Source organism: Melospiza melodia, chromosome 12 (assembly GCF_035770615.1).
Source record: "Melospiza melodia melodia isolate bMelMel2 chromosome 12, bMelMel2.pri, whole genome shotgun sequence".
NCBI lineage: Eukaryota > Metazoa > Chordata > Aves > Passeriformes > Passerellidae > Melospiza > Melospiza melodia.
Window position 1 is genome coordinate 14,094,245 of NC_086205.1, and position 24,723 is coordinate 14,118,967.

The 24,723-nt window shown below is 40.1% G+C and overlaps 2 protein-coding genes across 3 annotated transcripts in view; one reads left to right on the plus strand and one right to left on the minus strand.

The window, feature by feature from the left end:
- Positions 1-2,185: 2,185 nt before the first annotated feature.
- PCOLCE2 (procollagen C-endopeptidase enhancer 2) lies at positions 2,186-24,497 on the minus strand. Its single transcript, XM_063166927.1, has 9 exons — positions 24,409-24,497; positions 23,451-23,559; positions 15,821-16,076; positions 14,116-14,240; positions 11,080-11,216; positions 9,645-9,799; positions 6,853-6,936; positions 4,353-4,520; positions 2,186-2,745 (listed from the first exon to the last, which is right to left on the minus strand). Exons 1-9 carry the CDS (start codon positions 24,495-24,497, stop codon positions 2,609-2,611), a joined length of 1,260 nt encoding a protein of 419 aa, XP_063022997.1. The 3' UTR covers positions 2,186-2,608.
- U2SURP (U2 snRNP associated SURP domain containing) overlaps positions 15,906-24,723 on the plus strand; it is an 87,152-nt gene continuing 78,334 nt past the window's right edge. For both annotated transcript variants that reach the window (XM_063166914.1, XM_063166915.1), the window contains exons 1-2: positions 15,906-16,037; positions 22,190-22,353. In XM_063166914.1, coding sequence (XP_063022984.1) covers positions 22,210-22,353 — 144 coding nt within the window. In that variant the 5' untranslated portion in view covers positions 15,906-16,037; positions 22,190-22,209. The remainder of the gene's footprint in view (positions 16,038-22,189; positions 22,354-24,723) is intronic.

Sequence of the window (24,723 nt, forward strand, 5' to 3'; positions counted from 1 at the left end):
TTCATGCAGCACCATGAAGTGATGCTGGTTCCAGACCAGCTGGTTGGACCCTAGGTGCACCAGCAGGTGTTTGGCACTGGGATGGTTAGTGCTGGGAACTGGGGTATTGACAGTGAATGAAGGAGCTAATGGAGCTATTTCTGAGTGCTTTTCATACATTGAGCAGAGCCCATCAGAGCTGGCTTGGTCAGTGTCTTTGGTGCTGTGTTCTACTACAGTGTAGATGGCCTTAGGAAGAACGGGGGCACTTCAGGGCTCTCAGGGGTTTTGGATTGGGAATTCAGGAGTTTTTACTTGTCACTGAAATACAAACCTGCAGAATGAGAGAGACAGAAAGATTGTTCTCTGCCATACCTCAGTTATATCATGTTATACATCTCTGTTTTATTTGAAAAGTGCTGTGCTCTTCCAAGCTTTGTGGCTACTAATCGGTACCAAGTGCTCTGTACTGTATTTTTTCTCATAATTTATATGTTTCTAGTTCACCTGTGTTAAATATGCTATTGCTTTCTCATTTGACAGTTTAGTACAGGCTGTTCCAAGGTCTCCCTTATGCTGACAGAATAGTTCTAGACAGGCACAGAAACAAAATTTTACATGTAAAAAAAAATTGGGGAAACTGGAGTTAATTTGGCTATAGGATTCAGAGTTTCCTTCTACAAATGTTGCTGCAAGTCTTGAAAGGACTAAGTTTTTTAGATAACTGGAAAAGGCTTTTTCTTCCCTTTCATATTAAAGTTGGTTTTGTCTTAGAGCTAGCTTTAGCTTGATAAATGAAAAATGGAGATGAAAATTTTCATGCATGCATTTGGAGCAGGAAGGTCAAAATCAATGATGATTGAAAGCTTACTTTACTCTCTTGGTGAACTATGGTCTTGTTATTTCTGTAGAAATCATTTCAGAAATTGTGATTAGATCATTTTGATTCTATTTGGTTGCAAGTTGGATTTAAAATGTTTTAAGTTTACAGTTGCTACAAACTGGGTTTAAAACTTGCAACAATTGTTACCTGTGTTGTATAACCAACTCTTACTTGAGAAAACTGGCGCTGCTCCATGTTCCTCTGTTCCCTGTTTCAGGCCTACTGCTACCAGTGCAATGACTGGGGAAAGGAACTGGTGTAAAGGGAGCGTTGAGAAGAGCAGGCAGGAGCTCTCCCTACCTTCCATTTGGCAGATGATGAGTAAGCTGCCAGTCCTTTCTTGCCTCACTGAAAAAAGCTGCGTGACAGATGGCCATGTCATCATAAATAAAAATAGATTGTTGTAGTTCAAGACAGCTCAGAGCATGATTTCCACATTGCTTTTCCCCAGGCTGCTGCCAAGAAATGCAGAGAGCACTGTGCATAAAATCCCTTAGTCTGCATAGGAATTAATGCTGGAAAATTAAAAATCTGATTTATAAGTTTTAAAATTACAAAACTACATCTGCTTTGCAACCAAATGTTGCTGTTGGTTCCAGAGAGAAATGCTGTCTGGTTTGGTCAGTGGGGCAGTGCAATCTGTGAAGTGTGGCTGCAGCACTGAGCTGTTGGATGTGAGCTGCCAGCAGAGCCTCTTTGTACCTCTGTGCCCCCCTCTGATCTTTTGTCCCCAGCCCAGCTAGCCATAAAGCCTTTGGAGGAGAGGCTGCTGTGCTGCTGAGCTGGACACTGGGGCAGTGCCTCTTGGCATTACATGTGAGAATCCATCAGTGAAGGGAATGGCAATCTGCATTCCCCTGCTGGAATAGGCAATGGGTACTTCAGTAGGGACTTTTATTGCATTGGTTTCCTGCCCACGGTCACAGATCATCCAAAGAACTCTGCTCTGGTATTTATATACAAGAAAAACAAATAATTAAAGGGATCTTAGATACTATATGCACCTTACCACAACTAAATTAATTCCTACTTTCCTCTACCTTATTACCTTACAGAACTTAACAGTGACATTTACTAAGCAGATGGTCATCAGTGGAGAAAAGTGTGGTGCTGGTTTACAGCTGTCTAATTCTTTGAAGAGGTCCTGTTCTGATCAATGATTCACTGACTTCCATGAAAGGAAAATCAGACCCTTAATCAGCAAGGAAGTGTAGTGTCAGTTACGATGTGCAAGGCCCAAACCGTCAAAAGCATGTAAATTATCAAAAAACAGTTTCTATATTTAGCTGCCCCACTTTATAAATAATTAATAACTAGTTGGTGGATGATTTAATCTTAAAATATTTTATTAAGCACTGATAATAATGCAGAAATCCATGTAATAAAACAACTTTAGAGAAAAAAGCTAAGTTGAACTGAGTTGCTATAAATATTGCACTTAGAATTCTTATTTTACGTACAAAACTCCTTAAAAATTGGACAGTTATAAATTAACATCTTCCAAGTAATTGGAATTTTTCTATGAGATCAGATGGCTGTGCTGCAAATCTTCGGCTTTCAGCCTTAGGAGGGTCTGTTCTCATCTGGTACATGGAATGGATTTCACTTTGTGCCAGCTGTCCTTATGTGGACAGGAGAGGAGGAAGGGTCAGCATGGTTGTACTGTTGGCAGTCACTTGTATTTCCATGACTTAGGCTAAGTTAAAATGATTGTTCAAGACAGATGATAGAACACAGCTGCAGAGTTCAATTTTGACATGTTTTGTTTTTCAAGGCATTTAGGATCTTTGAGTTCTTAGTCTTAAAACTCATGACAAAGCTGTTGGGATAGACTTTGCCTCTGCCATCTTCTTCTACCTGGCCCATGATGATGTAGTTTAAACCTAGAAGGGAGAGAATGAGATTACAAGACAGAAATCTGGAACATCATTTAGTAGTAAGTACAGTTCTTGACCTGTGGTTTCTGTTCATTTCAGTGTTTGTTACCAATGCCTTCTAACATTTCTTCCTTCCTACCTACAGCATTTACTCCCTTACCCATCTTTGCCATACTTGTTACACCACAAACTAGTAACGTAAAAATCAAGCAGATGCACAGCTAAGTGTCTACTACATAATTAAATATATAGGGGATACTCTTTAAACACAGACTGTCAAGTCTGAGAGGCACTAGAAGTGCCCATCAACACTGGATAACCTAACCACTGTCACCCAGGGTGGAATATGTTTCAATTTTCAATATTTTCACATTTGCTCAGCTTATCGGTTACTGCCCTTAAGCAATAATGCTCTTAAATCCTCTCATTCCTTTTCCCTCCTCAGAAATGTAAACATTCTCTAGGTACATACAGAAGCATTCAGGCAAGGTGGACTTAATGAGTATTAAAACCTGGCTTTGGACAATTCAATTGGATCTGTGTATTTTTATGCCTTAGAAGGGTTGGGGATTTGCAAGGTCTTGGGCTGAGAGGAATGGTACCACAGGGATATAAACAGAAAAGTTCAGATATTATGTAATGGCTCTTAAATAATTCATTGAGATTTAGGATGAGAAACAGAAGTGGTTTGGAGCCAGAAGTCTGCCTAAAAGGAGACAGTTTGTTTCACCAAGGACATTATTATGTCTCCCAGTGTGCTGTTTTCAGATAACTAAAGGCAAAAGCTAATTTCTGATCATGATTTTTCACTTTGTTATTGCCCACTTTGAGTTAATATGCTTAAGCACTGGTAGTATCTGGAATGATATCAGGGTGTTTTTGATGCTTATTAAATTACTTTGACTGTTTCCTGCTATGACTCTGTTTATGTTCTCATGTTCTACCTATTTACTTATGAGGCAAAGCTAAAAACAGATTTATTTTTTACTTAGTTACTTCAATAAAAAAATGCTCTCACTATTTCTTTTAACACCTTTACCACAATTAACTGGAATTTATGTTGGTTGATCTCTGTATATTACTTAAGGTAGCTTTTAGCAGTACTGGCTGTTTGCAGATACAAAGTGGGCTTAATGCTATGAGTATTTCTGTGAAGCTATAAATACATTCAGGAGATCCACAAGAGTGGAACTTGATTTTCTGCCATTTCCTGTGAGATACTGCTCTTCCAGGTTTAGCAGGCTGTTGTCTTTCCCTTATAAACAGCTGTGTATAAAAACTAGCTCCAAAATACATACAAGTAAACACCAAATCTATCTCAGCTTCATCTGAGAGATAAAGAAGAAAATCAGATTTTATCTTGCATCACAAGGCTTTTAAAGAAAAAATTTTGCAAACTCCTGTGATCCACGTGAGCCTAATCTTTTTCCAGAAAAACAGAAAAATGCAATAAACCTCTGGATTACTGGTTATTTTAAATTTATTTTAATACTAACTGCTGATTATAGAAAAAAATGGTAATTTTACTGATTTTTGTGTCCATATTTCTAATAGTAGTTTTTATAAGTGTTATCTTTTATAAACACACAAAGCAGTTATTACTGTGTACTCACCTCTCCTGATGAGAGGACACTGCTTACACATAACAAGAATTTTGGCGCTCATATTCTTGCCAGCTTGCTGGATTGCTAAATTCCCCTCCTTATATACATTAATGATGGATATTGTTGCATGCAGACTGCCAGCCCGTGTTACTGTTGTGATTACAGTTCCAGTTATTACTAGAAGAAAAGACATTTGATATATTTGGTACATTTTTATTATTTTTAGACAAAAATTTTGAGGCATCATAAAAATGTATTAGGTATATTAGTGCCTAATAAGGAAACAAACAGTACTGGGAACACTTACTAAAAATATGAGTATCACTGCTAATAACTAACTCACTACTGTCAAATTTTGGTGGCACCAACTATGAAACTGTTCTACAATGTGTCAGTCTCATGCAAGCCCAGTTCTCTGATTTCAGTTAAACTGTACAATTTGATACTACTTTTAATGTGTCATTTTCAAATTGTGCAGCAGTTGAATTGAAACTCTTCTAGCCAAAATCAGAATTCCCAGCGCTCTGACACTCCCACATGAGTAGCAGGGAATAGTTAATGCCATAAGAACTAGATTTTGGTCTGCCTGAGGCCTAATACAAACTTACTTATTTCAGCTGAATGTATTTACAGATCTCTAGTTACCATCATATCTCCCAAAGACCTCTCAGTATGAAAATCAAGACACTTTCTTTCCCTAGGATGACTAAATTAACTGTTAAGCCATCTTTATTTATCCAAAGGAAATGGTAATTGGTATTAACAATTTGGTTTCTTCTCAGGTCATCTTTTTACATCAGATATTCTATCCTAGGATAAATTTGATCTTCAATTACCAAGTAGGTACAGCCAGATTTATTTTACAAAACTGCATCCACATTTTGCCATTTTGTAAATTTTTACATTATCTTCCTCTAATGCAGAGCTTTTAATTAAATAGAATATTCCAGGTCAATCAAGAAAGAACTGTGGATGTTAAACTGCTGGGTATTGCAGCTATATTTCTAGGAACAATAAAATGAAATGCATGATGAAAGAGAAATAGTTATTATTTTCTAAAATCATAAATTCTGCAAATAAACTTCAAGTAAATAATATTCTATGAACAGACTTCTTATTCCTACCTTAGGATATGCTCGCATTCACAGTAGCATATAAAGTATTTTTACTCTCACTCCTGTCACAGAAAAGACTGAAAAATGTCAAGTATTTGACAGAAGATGGGAGAGAACAATGTGATTTCTTACTGTAATGCTAGAGGAAAAAACCAAGCTTTATGTAGTGTCATTTACCATGAGCCACAAAGCTGGGGTGTGGTCAGTAAGAGGAGACCATTTATGGTTTGGGTTTTTTCCCCTACCTGTTTCTGTTGTGTTGGACCAGCCTGTAGGGGCTGCAGGCTGGGGAGGAGCTCTCTGAGTCTGCCCTGCCTTGGGGCACAGCCACAGCTCCCCTGCTGCTGGGCACCATCAGGGGCTCCCTGAGTCTGCCCTGCCTTGGGGCACAGCCACAGCTCCCCTGCTGCTGGGCACCATCAGGGGCTCTCTGAGTCTGCCCTGCCCCAGGGCACAGCCACAGCTCCCCTGCTGCTGGGCACCATCAGGGGCTCCCTGAGTCTGCCCTGCCCCAGGGCACAGCCACAGCTCCCCTGCTGCTGGGCACCATCAGGGGCTCCCTGAGTCTGCCCTGCCTGGGGGCACAGCCACAGCTCCCCTGCTGCTGGACACCATCAGGGCTCTCTGAGTCTGCCCTGCCCCAGGGCACAGCCACAGCTCCGCTGCTGCTGGGCACCATCAGGGCTCCCTGAGTCTGCCCTGCCTTGGGGCACAGCCACAGCTCCCCTGCTGCTGGGCACCATCAGGCAAAGCTGCCCTGAGATCCCTCAGATCTCATGGGATTAGCAGTGCAGTAAGAGGGACTCAGCTTAAAATGAAATTAGGGTAGTGGCAGGGAGTTTTCCCATCAAATTGCCAGGCATGTTATAGGGGATTAAAAAAAGATTGCAGTATAATACGGGGAAATACAGACACATAACTGAGCAGATCAGCAGTGCCAGTGCCATGCTAATGCACAGCAGACACTGTTTTTCCTGATTGATTTATGTCTGTGTGCAGAAAGCAGTGCTTGGAAGCTTCCATCCCTTCTAATTTCTTTTCAAAGCATTTTGGAAGCACACACACTGTGTTGTGCAACAGTCTTGGCTGGTTACAGAAAATGGAGATGACAATACAGTAACTGAATCAATGAATCCTGGGGTTGTCTTACATTGTCATTTGCTTCTCAGATTGAGAAATTAAGTTTGTCTCAGATATCTGTGCAGTGCCTATTTTAGAATATCTCCAAGAATGTACTGAGTGAAACACAGATACTAATGTCAGATACATAGATAAGTTGGTGTAAAAATATTAGCCTATATATTAATGGAAACCCAGAACTCCATCTGGGAAAATTTCCTTGAGTGTAAAAACACAGTAGAGAATGGATAAATAAAAAGAAACTGCTTCCTTACCAAAGTTGCTTGAACAATAATTGCTTTCCAGAGTCCCACTCCTTTTACACTTCTGCTGGCACAGGGCAACTGTAGGTTTCACAGCTTTTTGAAGGGAAAAAAGTAAATTGAAACTGAAATGAAGCATTTGCTACAAATAAAAAGCACTATGTTCAAAAAAGACAAGAAGAAAGATTAATAATCCTGATGTATGCATGAGCTAGACCTGGCATTTCAGGGATAAGCAGCACAGTAACAATATTCCTTTTCTCTGCTGTCACCTCCTGTCATTGTCTATTCAGGTGTCTCAGCTGTGTCTGTTCCAGCAGCCTGAGAGAATGGGATGTCACTCAAGATTTGTGTGGCATCTGAAGCCTGTCACTGCTGCTGCTACACAGCCCTAGTAGAACACCTGGAACACCACAACAGGATGTTACAGTAACACTTCCCTGGGAGGGGGTGGCCTTTTATTGGAAATTATGGCACTGTGATGAAAGGGATCAGAGTTCAAATTCCTGACCCTTTTTCCCCAAATTTTTCACATAGCTTCATGTCAGGTAGTGTTGCATAGTTTTTCTTCATGACATTTTGAAACAAGATGTTTGAAGTATGGAGTTAACATTAGGGACTGACATTTCCTTTCTGAAATGGAATGCTTTGTTTATAAACAACTGAATTCACCTCGCATCTTTCTTATTGGTATTTGAGTCTTTAGAAAGTTAAATGCCTCCCACAAGGAAAAGTGTTTTAAAGAACAAGTTACTATGTCAATGATACAGGTCTGGCAAGTGCTTCCTATCTCAATGCTACACACAGCACACCAAAAATTTAGAATTTAATGTTTCTTGATTCTTTAAAGTTAGCATCCATAGTAGCAGGTTAGGAAATTCAGCAGGTAGATGAGTCCCAAGTGTATGCCATCATGGTAGCTGCCAAAAATTTACTGAGGTGCTCTGTTTTTTCTAAATTTAAAACTAGGATTATGTGTTACAAAATATCTTGTTTGGTCCTTTTAGGGTGCTTTTTTCTTTCATTTTTTTTCAGTTTAATAAATTTTGGTTGGTGACCAGCTTTGCTATGACTTGTCAGCAGAGGCTGTCTATTGTTTGTAAGGTACTTTAGCAAAACATGAACTGGAGAACTGAAATAAAAGTTTAGTTGCCTACAACTTTACATGTAGGCACACTGACAGGAAAATGCATGACTTTATGCACTATGACTTTCAGATATGAGGAAGTCAAATACCTCACCACAGGTATTGGATTAATCTTCATTACTTTTACAAATTTATTTATAGCATTTATTTATTTCTGCAACTACTAATATTTGTATATTACATAAAATCTGATGTAATTCTTATAAGAGCTTACTAAAGTTTAATATTTTATTCATGCCTGGAGTTCTGTGCAAGTTTAAACAGATCTGATCTGCAAGATAATAAGATGAGTCTCTTGGAACTGGACACTTCTGGATGCAAATGATGGCTCAGAAATGTAACTGAAGTGTAGAGGTTTGGTTTGCTGTGGTTTGTTTTGAAGATCAGAAATGCCTACACTGTGCAAAACTGATCACACCTTGAAAGGACTTCTTATTTCTGTCTGCCTGACAAGTCTTTTGAACTCTTTGCCTCCGTTGCCCTCTCTAAGATGAAGTGGCATGTTTTCATTTTCTAACACTGATGCTGTCATGAAAATTGATTTGGAATTAATTGGTAAATTTCACCTCTCTTGCCTGTGCAAAACCCTGAACAGGGTTACTGACAGCCTGGATTACTTGAGACCAAGTGTTTCAACCAACAAGGTCGCTAACAAGTGCTTTAGAGTGAAGAAGAGCTGAATTATTTATTGTTAGAGTCACATCAGAATGATTTACAGGTCACTATGGTTTCATTTTTTTCATGTTTATTTTCATCTATTTTGAATACCTTCATTAACAGATTAAAGCACCACAGCTTCTTGGTTTCCTGCCAACAAGCGATTGCTGCCCTGATTTGTGATGTGTTTTAAGTACAAATCAGGTAATGTCTTGCAAAAACATCATAAATAATTTGGTTTTCTGCTATAATTGTATCTGAAATGCTTCACATTCAGGTTATAGAAATTCTAAGAATTAATCCCTTCAATATCTCAGTAATGAGGTATTTTTGGCAACACCTTTAGAGAAATCCAGCTCAGATCTTTCATATATGCTGTCTTGTCTCATATACAAAAGGAGACTGACTTTTAGTGAGACATATTTCTCTCTGAGTTCCAATCACTAAATATTTTCAAATAAAAATTATTCTAGGAGAGTGTCATATTGACAGGGTTTTCACAGAACCTGAAGAGGGCTCAATTGGCTTCCATACCAATTTTGCTTGATCTTAAAAACTGTATGAAGAAAAACACAGTAAGATTTTTACATATCAACTTGTCTAGAAGAAAGAGTTCCTTTAAATAAAGCTATTTCCCAAAATATTCAGAAATTTTTATTAAACAGAAATTAGCTTCTTCATTCTTCTATGGAATGTGCTAGTTAACTGTCCAAAATTGAAAACAGACAGGAAAATTCTCTCAGGTGGGGTAAGTTACTTTTACACTAAACTCTTGCCTGGATAGATTTCCTTTGAGAATGTTGAGTGCATTGTCTCTTGAGTATATTCCAGTACTCCCCTGAGTATATTAATTTTCATTAATTCCTTCAACATTTAAAATACTAACAGACCGTAAAACTTGAATTTTTAATATAATTTCTATCTTGTATTTCTGTAACTCTCTCCTTGTCCTAGAATAATTAATTTTTATAGGAAATGAAATAGAGCCAGTAAGACTTACTTGAGGTAGCAGGGACTGTTGTGGTTGTAGGCAGAGCTGTAGTTGTGGGTAACTTTTTTGGTCTAAATTTGTAATGGCCAATAAAGCCATCAGCTGTTAAGCTTAAATCAGATAAAAACTGAACGAGCAGCTCATTTTTCTCAGACAGAATAGGCCTAAAATAGAAAAACAAAATAAAATATTTCCATTCTTTCACATGTCAAAGCCAAAAAGCATTAATAACATTCTTAAAAAAACCCCCAACACTCCACACTAATACTGAAAAATACATGATTCTTTGCTGGCATGTCACACACTGGTGTTTTGAGGATGAAACTCATTTCCACTAATCACCTAAAACTCTTGATTCCTGAAGTTTATGTCAATATGAGTATTGTTCAGTTCTTCCCAGTGACTTCATTGCAAACTTCACTTTCATGAAATGGAAGGGGTCAGATTAGGAAAGTGGGAAAATACATTGAAGAAATCCTCTGTACACAGGGGAAGTAAGTAAATGGGGTGTTTTAAAATTTGGTTTTGTTTAGTAAAAAAGATATTGCACAATTGGAAAGGCTATGAAAATTCCTTAAGTACTGGATGCTGCAACTCTTCAAGAAACCCAGCAAAAAATAAAATGTTTTGGGTTATTACTTCTGTGGGCTCACTTTTTGTCAATTATTAGATTTTGATAACCCAGGATTTCTTTGAACCCTTAATGAGGTCTTTGAAGTAAAAACTTGTCATTGTTTTCCTTTTTTTTGGCAGATTATCAGAAATCAGTTTACTCTGATGGCCAGGTCTGACTTAACCAAAAGTAAGGGGCTGATTAACTGGAATTCTCTGGATTTACAGCTGCCATGGTGGGTGCCCAGATCAGACTTTCCTTGCTGCAGTATCAACACAGCCTGTGGACATAGGAGGGCACTGATTCACTGATTGTCAGCTGCCAAGAGCTTTGTTCTGCTTCCTGAACACCAGGACTACAAGGCCAAATCTGAAAGATCTGACCCAGTCTGTGTATCCTGTCTTTTTAAAAAGGGCTGAGAGGAAAGTGAGTCAGATAAAGTGAGGAATGAGCCAAGGGGCCAGAGAGCTCAGCTGGGTCCTGGTTCTTCAGTATCTATAATCCAAACACACACATTATGTTCATGTTCAGCTGCCACTACTATTGGTGCCACACCAGTATCAGGAGCACTGGGGTTGTTACACAGTGGCTGATGAGGCTTGTGGGACAGCAGAGAACACGGGCTGGGGCCAGGGTTAGTCATGGAGAGAGAGAGAAAATAGAGAAAACCTAGAGAGAGACAAGATACTAAGCAATTTCTACATGCTCTGTTGGATGTACAAAACACTGCATTTAATTTAAAAATTAAAATCTTTCAGAAGCCTTGGACAGAGCTGTTGGCAAAATGACACACAGTGGCAGTGAAGTCCCCAACTGGAGGAGGTTACTTACGCTGGTGGACTGTCTCCACAGTACTTCCCAATTCTTTTGGCATCATTGATCTCCCCACCATTAAACACTGCAACGTAGTCATATCTGCAGTAGTTGTCTCTTTCCACATCAAACTTCTCAAATTTTAACTCTATCAGCTAAAGGGAAAATGGAAATAAATCATTAAGGTTTTGACATGCAGAATTTATTAATACTTCTTGTAGTAAGTGACATCTTCATATAAAGTACTATTTAATTTTTATTTCAATGAAGGAAAATTCCTTAATCCACTTAATTCTGAAGTATTTTAACCCACATGATCTCTCCAACTAATTGTTCAGCATATGACTCTAGTATTCTGTAAAATGTTTTCTTCTCAAATGTATGCAAGTTCAATAACTTCTGATAAAGCTATTTTCATGAGTGAATGTTAGTAGGTGTTAGGTGTTACAATGCTCTTAAAATAACTACAGCAAGTGTAAGCCACAGAAAAGGAGCTTTTAATGTCACTGCATCTTTAAAGATACACTAAAGAAAAAGCAAAGGCAAAGTTGATACAAGGCATTTCACTGACTTCATTAACAGCAGGGTTTAAATCACTGTGGTTGCCAATGCTGTGTATACTTGATGCAGAATTAAAAACATTAAAAATTAAAATGTTGATAGAAAGAAAATTAGCAAATAGTAAAACTAAACCCAAGAGACAGTAAGTACTGAAAGGAACAGTGTTTCCATGTCAGATGCCCATAATTGTTGAGGCTTTACAAGTCATAAATGTGAAATAGTATCATGCTGGTATTTCAGTATTTATGCTATTATCTCCAATTACTTTTATTTATGGAATTTTCCACTTAAAGAAAAAAAAAAAAAACAATGTACAAGAAAACAGAAATGGAATCTACTACTCTGAAATGGAGTTCTGCAGAATGACTCTGTCAGTCAAGTGGGCAAGGAAGGGAAACACAACCCAACTACTGCATGGAAACAGAGGTAATATATGCATTTAGGTTGCTTCTTTAGATGAAGCACAACAGTATTTAAATCACCTTCCCATAAATAGCACAAATAAGGCTTGAATGACAAGACTGATTTATGCTGATTGTAGATCAACCTTTATAAAGATCTGACTCAAAAAAGATGGTATTAAATCTTTTAAGATTGCATTAAAAAAAAGAAGTAATTTGTACATGGCATGTACTTTATTTGATTACTGACATAGCAAAAGTTATCTTGTTCTACATTCATAGTAATGATAGCCTGTTATCAGCTGATGTCTTAGTTTTGCTTGGATATAGTTTTGCACTATTAAGATATTTAAGGCATAATTTTGTTAATTTTGTTTCCCATGAAGTATGAGTAACCTTGGGGGACTTGATTTCAGAGATGACTAACAGGCTTGTTTCAAAACCCTCAGGATCATGATGAAAAAATGCACTTTAAATGGAATACCCATCTGAATAACATGCTTGTGATCAAAAAACATGGTAAAGAAAGAAGTAATGCAACTGGGAATAGAAATGCTAAATTTTTCCATAGCAGGCAAAACAGCAGGCCATAGTATCTACTCCACTATTGTTCAATAAGTGCACTTTGCACTGATAAGTATTTCATGATAGAATACAAGCTCTTCATGATCAGGAGAAGCTCCTTCATCTTCTGTAATAAATTAAGTAATTATTGGTTTGTATTTGAAGCAACAAAACAAGAGTGCCTTGTTTTATTGATCACTTGCTTATGTAAGGGAAATAGAGACAACAACACCTAAATTCTGGCAAATGGAAGACTGGGGAGCTTTTTCTGTGCACTTGAAGAGAGACGCTTATTCAATACTTAATGGAAAATGGCACTGTCAAGATTCTGCCTTTTTTCCATGCAAACAACCACTGTTGCAGTACATGAATAATATATATTTGGAAACAGGTAGATTTGTGGAATAGAATCATCAAAAGGCACAGGATATAATGCCCTTATTTTTATGCTGATATAGCCTTTCTCAAATCATCTCTGTGAGCTTAGGAAAAGTTCTTACGCTTATCTAGAGACATTTGGAAAGCACCAAAGTAATCTGCAGTTTACAGATAAGGGTTTAAAAATCACTGCCTATCTATAGGACTGTTAAATGGCCTGTATCTAGCAAACAAGGAACATGCATTAAAAAGGAATACAGGCAAGACTAAGCTGACATATTGCTTCAGTTCAAGGGAGGAACTGTCTTGGTAAATGCAAAAGTAGGAAAGATCAGAAGAATATATTTATCTAGGCCAGCTTTTTTTATTTCAAGGATTAGTCATGAGCGGAAGATGAAGAGGAAAGTCATCTTTATATGTAAATTAATTTTAAAAGCTGAATGTGGCAAGAAAAGCAACCTACCAAACGTGATTGTCAACCAAAACATTCAATCACTGTATACCTCCTGCTAAGATACAGAGCAGATGGCTCAGCAGCAACCAGAAAATGTGCAGCTAGGATTGAGATTTGCCCTACAGTGTAGGCAACACACTTGTGTTTGCCATGCGTGGCACAAGAGCCCTCTCAGTCTGCAGGCACATCTCCTCAGCTCCTAATGAAGTGGGAACATATGCTCTCATGGCATCTGGCTAATAAAGCAAGCATGTTATGCGATGGAGCCTTCAAAATACGAAATAGAATAAACTGCTTTTATTAAATTCAATCAGCTCCACCTGGGTACCTCAATAGTAAATGCTCAAACGTTGTCAGACTTAAATGCAGCACTGGTCATCATCACGTTTGGTGCTGAGATGATCACATGCCCTGACTTCATTTGCATGGTATTTTTTGAATCAAGAAAATAATGTTTAAACCTTTCTGGGCTTAAAAGCCTCAACAGTCACAGATGCTTTAATGGGTTTCATTTAGGGGAGTGTACCAGCGCGTGGCCCTGCTGAAGAAGCACAGGAGTCACTGGGGCGAAGGGGGAGCGGAAGGCGGGACGGGCGGAGCGTGGCCGCGCCTGTGCCCGCCGTGCCATCGCAGTGTCCCGGGCCAGCGTGGGTCCCTGCAGGCGCTGGAAGCTGAGCTGTGCCAGCAGGGCCTTACCTGGTTCTTCGGGGCCACGATGTGCCAGGAGCAGGTGACTCCCGCGGGGTAGTCCCGCTCTGGCCAGTTGGGCGTGTGGAAGGAGCCCGAGGGTTTCTCCAGCCGGCCCCCGCAGTACTGGTCCCCTGCAAGGCAGCACAGCGGGGCCCTGAGGGCGGCGGCCGTGCTGAGGGAGCCTCCGCCACAGCCCGCCCAGACACGGCCGAGCCCTCCGCCCCTGGGGCACCTCTGGGAAAACACAGCTAATAAACGGCAGCAAAACAGAGAGAGAAAAGCATTCCTGCAAACGCTGGAGGAGGAGAAGCCGCAGGTACTGGAGGAGCCATCCCACAGCCCATGGCAGCAATGGTGGGGCCAACATGCACTCCCAAAGGAACTGCAGCCTGGGGAGTGTTCTTGATGGAGAGGGGTCTTTTCTTCCATATCTCCTGCCCTCAGTTCCAAATTAAAAACTCCATCAGGTGTGTAATCCTTATCTGCAGTATTACTATGAACCTTCTCATGAAATTAACTATATCGGGGCAAAGTTATTTACTGTATCGTTCAATACAAGGTTACAACTGGTAGGCCTGATAAATTACTCACCGCCTGCACTGCCTCTGCCCAACAATCTGTCCAGTCTGGTATCATACCAATAGCAAAAGCCTTGTAAAAGTCACTAACTAGGGCAATACCACCTTCCTGTGACCTCCCAGCCTCTCACTATTCATACTCTTCCCAAGCACCAGGCAATACCTTTATTTTTAGTAATACCTGATGAATTTTGCTTTGATATGTTTTTGTAAGTGGTTTTAAACCAAGACAGAAACAGACAATCCACAATATCCCCTGGTACAGTGTTCTACTGCTTCACAGGCCACAGAGAAAAATCACCCTCTCCTTTCCTTTGCAGTCACTTGCTCATCTGGTTTTTATGTTGAAAGAGACGGACCGAGGTCCATCTTCCTCCACACCACACTTCCTCCCCACCAGGCATGATTTCAAAGCCCTCTCCTACAGTCCCTTTGACTTTCTCTTTTCCAGCATGAAGAAGTTCATGCTGTGCAGTTGATATTTATGTTTGTGGTGCTCTTTTAACTCTATCTTACTTGTTGTCTCTGATTCCTTACTATAATTTGATCATATTCAGTTCTGAGATGGGAACATCAGAAAGGCACACTTTATTCAAGATGTACATGCATTAGGAATTTATAATGGCATGGGTTTTGTTGTTGTTGTTTGGTCTTTATTTTCTTTCTAAAAATTATTACGTTTATGCTTCGTTTTGGATACCCACTAAGCACTGAATTGATGCTCAACTACTGTATTCATGAATTATCTACTTTGAACCTAAGATCTCATTCCAAAACAGTAAGAGTCAATTCAGAACCTGCTGTACTGTACACAAAGTTAGGGTGTTTTCCCCTTATGTGCAACATTTATCTATTTTGAATTTCATTTGCCCTTTTAACGGCTAGTTATTACCAGTTTACTACTAGGTACAGTTCTCTCACTACTCTTAGACTGTCAGCCTTTCTCCTTACTATGTGATGAACTAAGATGGCTAAACAGTTACACTTTGCTATTTGCTAGGCAAGGTAATTAATAAATATGTTAAATAGCACAATCCTTAATATCTCTGGCACCAAATCTTTAAAAGCATTAATGTGGCTCTGGATAGAGCCGAGTAATATTTGTCTTCAGCACATATGTACTGGTGAATTACCTCTTTCGTGTGGTTCTGCTGCAGAAAACTTGGCAATGAATCCACTCCCAGCAGTATTGGCATCTGAAGTCATCTGCACCAACATTTTATTGCTGCTGGACACCAGGGCCCCCGGTTTGACGGTGCCACAGAACCTGCCGATGCGCTGCCCGTTGGCGTGGCCGCTGTAGATGTCCACGAAGTCATAGCGGCACAGGGTGTCGCTCTCCAGGTCCAGGTACCGGAAAGAAAGCACCACCACCTTTCCCTCTGGGACCTGCACAGACAGGGAGGGAGGGAGACATGCATCTGCAAGTGTGACCACATATCTATCAGATGCACTGTTTGCATGACTGCTTTCGTACCCTTCACCTCCTGGTCAGATGAGCTCTTTTTGTCAGCTGTATTCCAGGCACAGCAGTTTCTAAAGTAACTGGGACCAATCCTTAATACAAGGCTCTGGCCATCTCTTACCATTATCTTATTTCTGATCCAGAGTATCTGCTAGTCAGGCTCATGCAGTTAATTATAAACCAGTTCAGCCTGGTGTGTTTCTCTTATTTTCTGCTGAAAGTGTAGAATCAGCCATGCAGCTCCCTGACACTAAGCAAGGTGAGGAGGATGAGATTACCATGAAAAAAATATGGAAAAAATAATCTACCATTTTAAACAAATGAAATGGCCTCTCTCTCTGATTTGTGTTACCAAGTTTCATAGTTTAAAGGAGTTTTTTAATTTACTGACATACATCTCACATTTATAAATAAAATTGGAAATTTTATGGATGACACTTTAAAACCCTAATATTTAGTTACTGGAGTGGCTGCAGTGAAATAATTATATTTGGAAAGACAATGTAAAACTATAAACAGAGAATTCAAAAGAACCACTAGTGGGTGTCCTCAATACAGAAGAGAGTTTTGTTTTCTGAAACATCTGAGGAAACATAAGTCAGAGCAAATCTTGTTACATGTCTGCATGTGGACATTGCAAAAGAGACAAGAGTACAGAGAAGGATGTAAATTAAGACAACATAATTGTTTACAAGGAGAACATTTCCTGGGATACAGTTACAAGCTTTTAAGAGAAAAATAAGCATACTGAGAAGTGAAAACTATTCTAATAAAGCACTTAATGCTGTGTAACAGAACTGAAGAAGGGAAACAGTATTTTAAAGTATAGAGGGACCCTAGACAGGCAAGTGTAATTATCTGCATTCAATCCATATCATGGTAGAGTGGTTAGCTATTAAAATAATTGCAGCTGTTCTGCTTTACTGAGACACTACTACAATTTTCTGCTTTAAATATACACTTAATATATCTGCATTAAGTTCATATTTAAGCCACGTTATTTAAGAGTTCATGAATTTTTTTCATTCCTTAACAGTGACTCATTTTAAAACACTGGTTTGAAATAAACTAAAACTAAACTGTTCCTATATGAAATTGTCAAACTGTTTTAACATTTAGTCTCAACAGTTAAAAATTGCTTGTCAAGTATAGATGGAAGTGTTATAAATGAAAGTGACTGTTTTAACCCACAGAAGATACTGATAGAGGCAGCAGCTCTAGATGTACTGGAAAATGTGCTGTAGGTGTGTTCAGGTTACTCTCTCATGTGGCTGCTTTTATGCCCAGTGCTGATACTGATCCTGCAGCAGGACAGACTTCTGCTTGAGCTGTTCTCAGCTGCCCAGGGTCCATGTGCACACTTCCTGACCACCTCCACTGCAGTTCCTGCTGCTGCTTTCAGGGAATTTTCCTTTGAAGTTCAAAGTTCTCTCAAAAATGCATTCAGGGCCCCTGTGCTGATACACATCAGTGCTACTACTACAAAACCACAACTCGTCTAATCTTGAATTTATTCCTTGAATCACTGCTCTCATATCTAAATCTCTTACCACATTTACTTGTCTTCTGGTCTGAATCCCTAAGGAGAATAAGGCTTGGTCATTTTAACATAAAATGAGCTAAAATGAATTTGGTATTCCTGCCAGAAGATCTGAATATTATTTACAGTTATACTACAAACTCTGTGTGACTGGACAAGTCAATTCAGAAATGCTGACAGTAAAATTAGTTAGATAAAGTCAAATTTAGGCAGTTAGATGACAGAAGCCTTTTTTCCAGAAGTATGTATGTAAAATAGCATATGCTCTTTTGGGATGGAACAGTCATTCTCATGTTTGTACAACTGGTATGACAGGATGCAAATGGGGTGACCTTTAAAGGTTATCATGTTTTAAAATAAACTATCATGCCTACAGTTAAGTTTGTCCAACATATCCCACAACAGTGTCTTGCAGCTTTGGCTAAAACTTGCCCATCTTTAAGATATTTCCCCTTTTCCTTCCCCTGTTTTTGAAAGCTGAGCAGGAGTTGCTCTAGCATATTAGATTAAACAGTTTTATCAGTGCTTAGGAGATTTTTCCCTATCTTCTCAGCCTGAATTCCTTCTTTGAATATACCTGCTCTCTCCCAGAGTTCAAAGGAAATGGAAATGTGAGAGGTGGCTGGTTCTGGGGTACAAAAAGGTCATTTTGCTGTCCTTGTAGAGTCGCACTCAGATTTAGCCAAGTGGTTAGTGCTCAGTAATGCTGATGGTGCTCACTGACAGCTTTGTTCCAGGAGTGCACTGAGCCAGCACTGCTCTACTCACACCAGCCCCAAGGCACTCACTCTGTCCCTGGGCATGCCACTCTCTTGGGGACAGAGGGAAACAGGGCATGGGACAGACCCCTGCTCAGGAGGGAGAGGATGCTGGCAAAGCAGCCAAGCCCAAACTGTAGTCAGCCACTCACTCAAGCCTTAGGTTTTCTGGTTCATGGTATCAGCCATTCTGTGCAGTGTTCTGCTTCCTTCTCCTCTCCCCACCACTGGCTATACTGTTCTGTACTGTACTATACTACACTTTCTAATTATATTTCATTGTAGCTTTTAATCTCTGCTTCTGTCAGTTTAGTCTATGTGAACTTGGTCAAGACTGTTCCCCATAGATGTACTGACTTCTGTTTCATGACAGTCTGTAAAAAAATGTGTTGGAAAAACTCAGCCACGTGGTCATAAAGGTTTAACATGTAGCCTGCTGTAGGTTTTAGTTGTCAGAATAATCCTTGCTCATGTTTAGCTGAATTTTGAGAGGTAAGTCATTTAAAGAAACATGGCAGGCCCTTAATTACAGTCACCACTTACTGCTATTACTTTTATTTTTACAATATACTTGCTTATTAAAATAATTGTCATTCACAAAAATAACAAATTTGTTCCAGTATGTTAAATCAGTTAAAATTTGGTGGTCTGAGTAGATGACAACGAAGTGCAGAGGATGCTGGTTCCACATTCTGGCAGCAGCTGTTCCAGTTTGCAGCTACTCCCAAGAAATCTTGTGCTAAATACAGGCATCTTTGCATAACTGTGCTTTTCTTTGATTTCTACCATTCTCTTCTTTAAATGTTGATAACTAATGTGCTAAAATCTGCCAATGGTTGTCCCAGGACATTTAAAATATTGTTCCATGAGAAACAGGGGGGAGCAAGCAAAGGCCAGCATGACTCAGTATTGTTTACTCTGAGCCACATCTGTGCCTGATGCAGTACGATGGGATACCTCAGAGGAAGAACTGGAAGGAATTCAGCTCTTAAAAGAAAAGGAAAAAAAAAGAGGGAGGAGTCAAAGGAAGAATGATGTGATGCTTCCTCTGCAGGGTGTGCCTTATTTTTGTTTTATCCATCCAGCTGGTATCTTTCAACAACAGAGGCACTCCATCCTCTGCCTTTCCTTGTCACAAAGAGGGCACTGACCCATACTCACTCTCTGCTTCCCTTCTTATTTTAACTCTATGAATTTCTTTAGGTTCAAAATTATGATGCTGAACTAATGCCTTACTCCGATGGAAGGCTAAAGAAATTTTAGAGGGAGTTTGTATAGAGCATAATTCCCTAAAATCATCTGTGTAAATTACTAACCTCTTCAAAAGGGCATGATTATTCCATATATACAACACACCTCAAAATAAGGTCATGAGATTGTTTTTGTTTATAATTCATTGCAGATATTTCATATAATATTAATCAAAGTTCAGTTATCTTTAAAGTAGTGATGCTGTTTTTCTATTATTCTGACTGAATACAAAGCCTCTTCGTCAGAATTACATGGTTTAGACTATTTACTTTGAAGGGAAGAAACCCCTTAAATGCCAACTTTCACAAATATATTTTGTCTAACTTTTAAACCTGTATTGGGTTGAAGAATATATTTTGATATATGTTTAATACAAAAATGCTGATGTATGCTTTGCTATAGCAGTCCCAGGTAGAGTTGAAAAATACATCAGCTACCTGCAAGCCAAAGGTATTATTTCTCTCTTCTGAGAATGAAGTAGAAGTTATTTGGAGTCACATCCTGGGAAGAACTATGATTTCTGCCTAGTTGCTTGTCTATCTCCATCTCCAATTTTAAAAATTTGTATTAGCTTGTTCTTCCTGATAAGGCACTAGATCCTGTTGATCTTTTTCTTTTCCAGCTATACAACCAATGTGTAAAGACCTGTTTTCTACTGGAAGGGCAGTTTTTCAATGACATAGGAAAATGAATGCTTAAAACATAGAAAAATTTATGTAAAATATTCTGATCCCTCAGGGCAGATTCCCAACTGCCCTGATAAGTAAATTTTTCAAACTTTGCTTATTGTCAGCAAACCTGCTGGAACACAGCTCCTGAACCTATAAAAACATAACCTTACATAACTCTGACAGTTTTCAGTATTATTGTTGCACATAAAGTTGTTGGAGTTTTATGGGAACTAAGCAGCCTGCCAGAAAAACACAGGACAGCAGTCCAGATTCTCGGACTATGTGACACATTTATGTGAGGTGATGGCCAAGAAGGATTACAGAGTATTAAAACCAAGTGTATATGACATATTTTAGATAAAACTATGTACATTACTATAGGAAAGGAAATAGCTGTACAAATGACTTCTTAGCAAAGCCAGTGAAAAGCTGCTGGGTAGTCTGCCAAGGCAGTAATAGAACCATAAGCATGTGCTGAACACTTCTTAGAGCTCTTAGAATAGAGAAGCTGTTTTCTTTAGCCAGCTGAAAAAGTCACAGTCTCTTGAAATAACAGAACCATAATTGAGTTAGACTCTTCCAGCTTTAGCAAACTAGTTGGAAAGATTTCAGATGATACCTGAATGCTACATTGCTTTATCTGTATCACCTGTAATGTTTTCTAAACCTGTTTTCCTCTAAAGAACGAATTAGGTCTCATTCTGCCTTTCATCCTGCATTTCTTGTGCAGATGATGAAATTCTGTAGTTGAGAAAACAAGAGCTTCACGCTTCTCATGACCCAGACATAAAGTAAATCAACGTCTCTATCAGTCTTGCAGGCTTGTCAGATCCTGCATTAGGAGACTGTTTTCAGAAAGGTGTTCACAGCCCTTGGCTAAAACGGACAGGCAAATGTCTTAGTCACTTTCTAAGACCAGATGCTAAATGAGGAAGACTAACAGTAACTACAGAGTATTTCTTCATGGCAGTGTAACTGGCTTACTTACTTGGGTGCTATTACAAGCTATTCTGAGCCTCAGCAATATTTGGTGAAAGGATTTTCTTGTACAAATTCAGGCCAACCAGACTCTTGAGCGTACTGTTTTGCCACAGTTTGGTAAACCATGGTCTTTTTAAAGAGACTACAGGCTTAGTCTTGCAGGTTTATTAGTCCTTGCCCTCCCTGCATCCTTCCTGCACACCCAAAAGACACAGAGCATTCTACAGTTGATGGGGAGATGAAATCAGCTTGGCTTAGTGAACATTATATTTAACAAAACAGGTGTTAAATGGGCTGAGGGCACAAGCAAGCCTGGACTATCCAGTTGTGCAGCCCTTCTCTGGCTTTGGGCAAACTACAAAGGACAAGCAGGAGGCAGTCAAATGGCAGCACAGCAGAGCACTGGGAGTCAGGGTGATCATGAAATGACAGAAGCCATTGAGTTCCTCCAATGGTCAAAAAAGCTCAAGTGCAGACACAGCTCTGCTACAGCTCTGTAGAAATGCTTCTCACCGTGCCCAGGCTCACCTGGATGTTGGCATCTTGCTAGCAACAGCCACATAAAGTCTGCAATTAAAGCACTCTGTATGGACTTTTTAAGTACAATAATTTGTTCTCTTCTCCCTCTACCCCCCATATATGAAGGGCAGATACATGGCATGATTCAGTAATTGCTTCTTTAGTGCTGCCTCCATTTGTTATCCAAGTTTTTAGTGGTAAAAACTTCATGCTATTATAAGCAAAATTATTATCTCCCTCCAGATTAAATTTTGAACTTTTGAACCTCTAATACTGAGTTACCCTGGTAAACTAATTCTGTATGTTTTTTATTTAAGGCATGTGTGTATGATTCCAAATGCAATTTGCATCTGCTCTTCAGACTGCAAGGTGGGCCGTGCTGTCTGCTGTCACCTCAGCCCCTCAACAGCAAGGAAGCAAGTTTATGGGCATGCACCACGCTTCACATCCTCTTTGGGATGAGGTCAGACACAGCTCAAAGGTAACCTCTAACTAGGCCCCAATAATGACACAACAGAAAGGTGCAGAAAGCAGCTCTGCAGCTTCACTGGCATCTTTCAGATAAAACGATTAAAATCACAGTGCTCATTTGGAACGAGAGTTGTTTTAAACTGAACATTGTAAACAGATCAATGTCTCCTGCTCTGCGTCAGCATCTCTATAGTAGCAGGAAACAATTATCCTGTGACCTCCTATTCTCCTGCCAGCACCTAGCCTGTGATGCAGTCTTTCAACTGAACTTGTCTTTAGTGATCCTGTCAACGCACAGACAAACTTATGTTTTATGCCATCCTATTTTTTCTGTAGGCCCAAATGTCAGAAGAGTTCTTGGTGAACTATGTGTAAAAAAAGAGTTTCAGAGGGTTTAATTTGTGCAGATGTGAGGAACAGTAATCATTCATTCACATTCCCTTCTCTGACTCCAGACCAGATAAGGACATCCAGATCAGGAGTATTTAGCCCTAGTTGTTTCATGGAATTTGTTGTCCATGAATATGATATCTCGTCCCTACAGTCTCATTTCAGCATCGAAATATCAATTGTACCACATGGTTCCATTTCACATAGTCATTTATAAATGTAACAGCACTTCCCTACTGCTGTCATCCTCCTGTATGACAGACTCCAGATGTCCTGGCTGGCAGAACTCTGCTAGCAGCACACTTCAAACAAACCTGCCTGATTTTTTTTGGGTTTGATTGAAACTTTTTTATATGTCTTCTTGCCAAGAAATTTTGCTTTTCATACTTGCCACCTCAAATCTTTTCTTTGATAGAACTCGCTATTGCTTTCCACAGTGACAGAAGGGGAGATGTTTGCTTGTAAGTGGGTTCATTTAAAACAATTAGAGGTGCATCAGGGAAGTCAATGAAAACTTGCTTCTGACATGAGGTAAGGCCAGTTTGGTTCAGCCACAATTATCATATTACATCAACCCTAAAAAGCTCCAGATAGCTGAGCTAGTTTGAGTTACTGAGTTCATTATTACACATATGTTACCCCATGTAAAACACAGTTTCAGAACAAATTGCTGTTCATTGTCTTCAGCACTGATTTTGTGTTATTAAAAATTCTTACGGTAATTTTCCAAGTACATTTGCTGTTTGGTGGGTAGACGCCAGGAAATCCTTCACTCCCAATAAACCCTGACTCTCCAGATACAACTCCTCCACATGCAAATGTAGGCCTGAGAATAACAGAAAAACAAAATTCATTTATTTTTGGTATAAGAGGCACAAACTGTCTCAACAGCTTAAATATTTAAAGCCATTGCTAATATGGAATATGTTTAATCATTTACATAAAATGTAATGTAATGTAATTGACATAGAATGTGCAATTTAATGTGCGAACTTAGGTGTAGAAAAAATTAACTTCTTAGGCCTTAATTCTGGTCAGCACAGACTGTTATGTCTCCCTCCTTTTTTACTTCCTAAGTGCAGTGGTGTGCCAATGTGATGTATCACTGCAAATTGCTATTATAATGGAAAAATAATTATTGAAAAGTCATTAGCAATAACTTTTTATAGTACATATAATAGTAGTTAAAATAGCATTGATATAAAAATTACTTCTCATTCCTTTCTATGCTTTGAATTTATATGTTTTAATCAAGGAAGTCTGTGGTACTTTTTTGTACCTCAGTAGCACAACCCACCCCGTGCTGAGCCCCGCTCGTGGTGCTGAGCCCTGTGGCCCAGCTGTGCTCAGGGCTCAGCTCAGGTGCTGGTGCCGGCTCCGGACACGTGAGAAACCCAGGAAAACTGCGTGGAACCTCTGCTACTGCTGAGCACACGAGGGTGAGCGAACTCCCTGCCGAGCTTCAGACACCGGCACGCCTCACCCTATCCTACTGTTATGTTAGAGAGCTTACAGACTAGCGGGCACCGGGCTGCTCTCGCAGGGTGCCGGGCTCCGTGGGCAATGCTCCTGCCCTGATGCAGTCACGGGCACTGAAACACGGTGGGAACGCGACTGCGGGGGACGAAGGGAGGGGAGGGGAGGGGAGGGGATGCGGGGCCAGAGAGCGCGGTACCTGTGCGGGGGGGCGGCGGGACGCGCCGCCGCCAGCAGCAGCAGAGGCGGCAGCAGCAGCGGCAGCAGCGGCGGGACGGCGGGCGGCATCTCAGCGCGGCAGCGGCGACTCGGGCAGGGCTGGGGCCGCGGAGCCGCTACTCCGACCGCCGCCTGCTCCTCCTGTGGCTGCCACGGCCGGGGGAGGAGGCAAAGGCTTCCGCGGCCCTCCGCCCCCAGGGCAGGGGCCCGGGCAGGGCCGCCCTCTCTCCCGCGCGGGGCGCGGGCGCTGCCCCGGGTGTGCCCGGCCCCGCCCCGGTGCCTCCCGGGGGCTGCG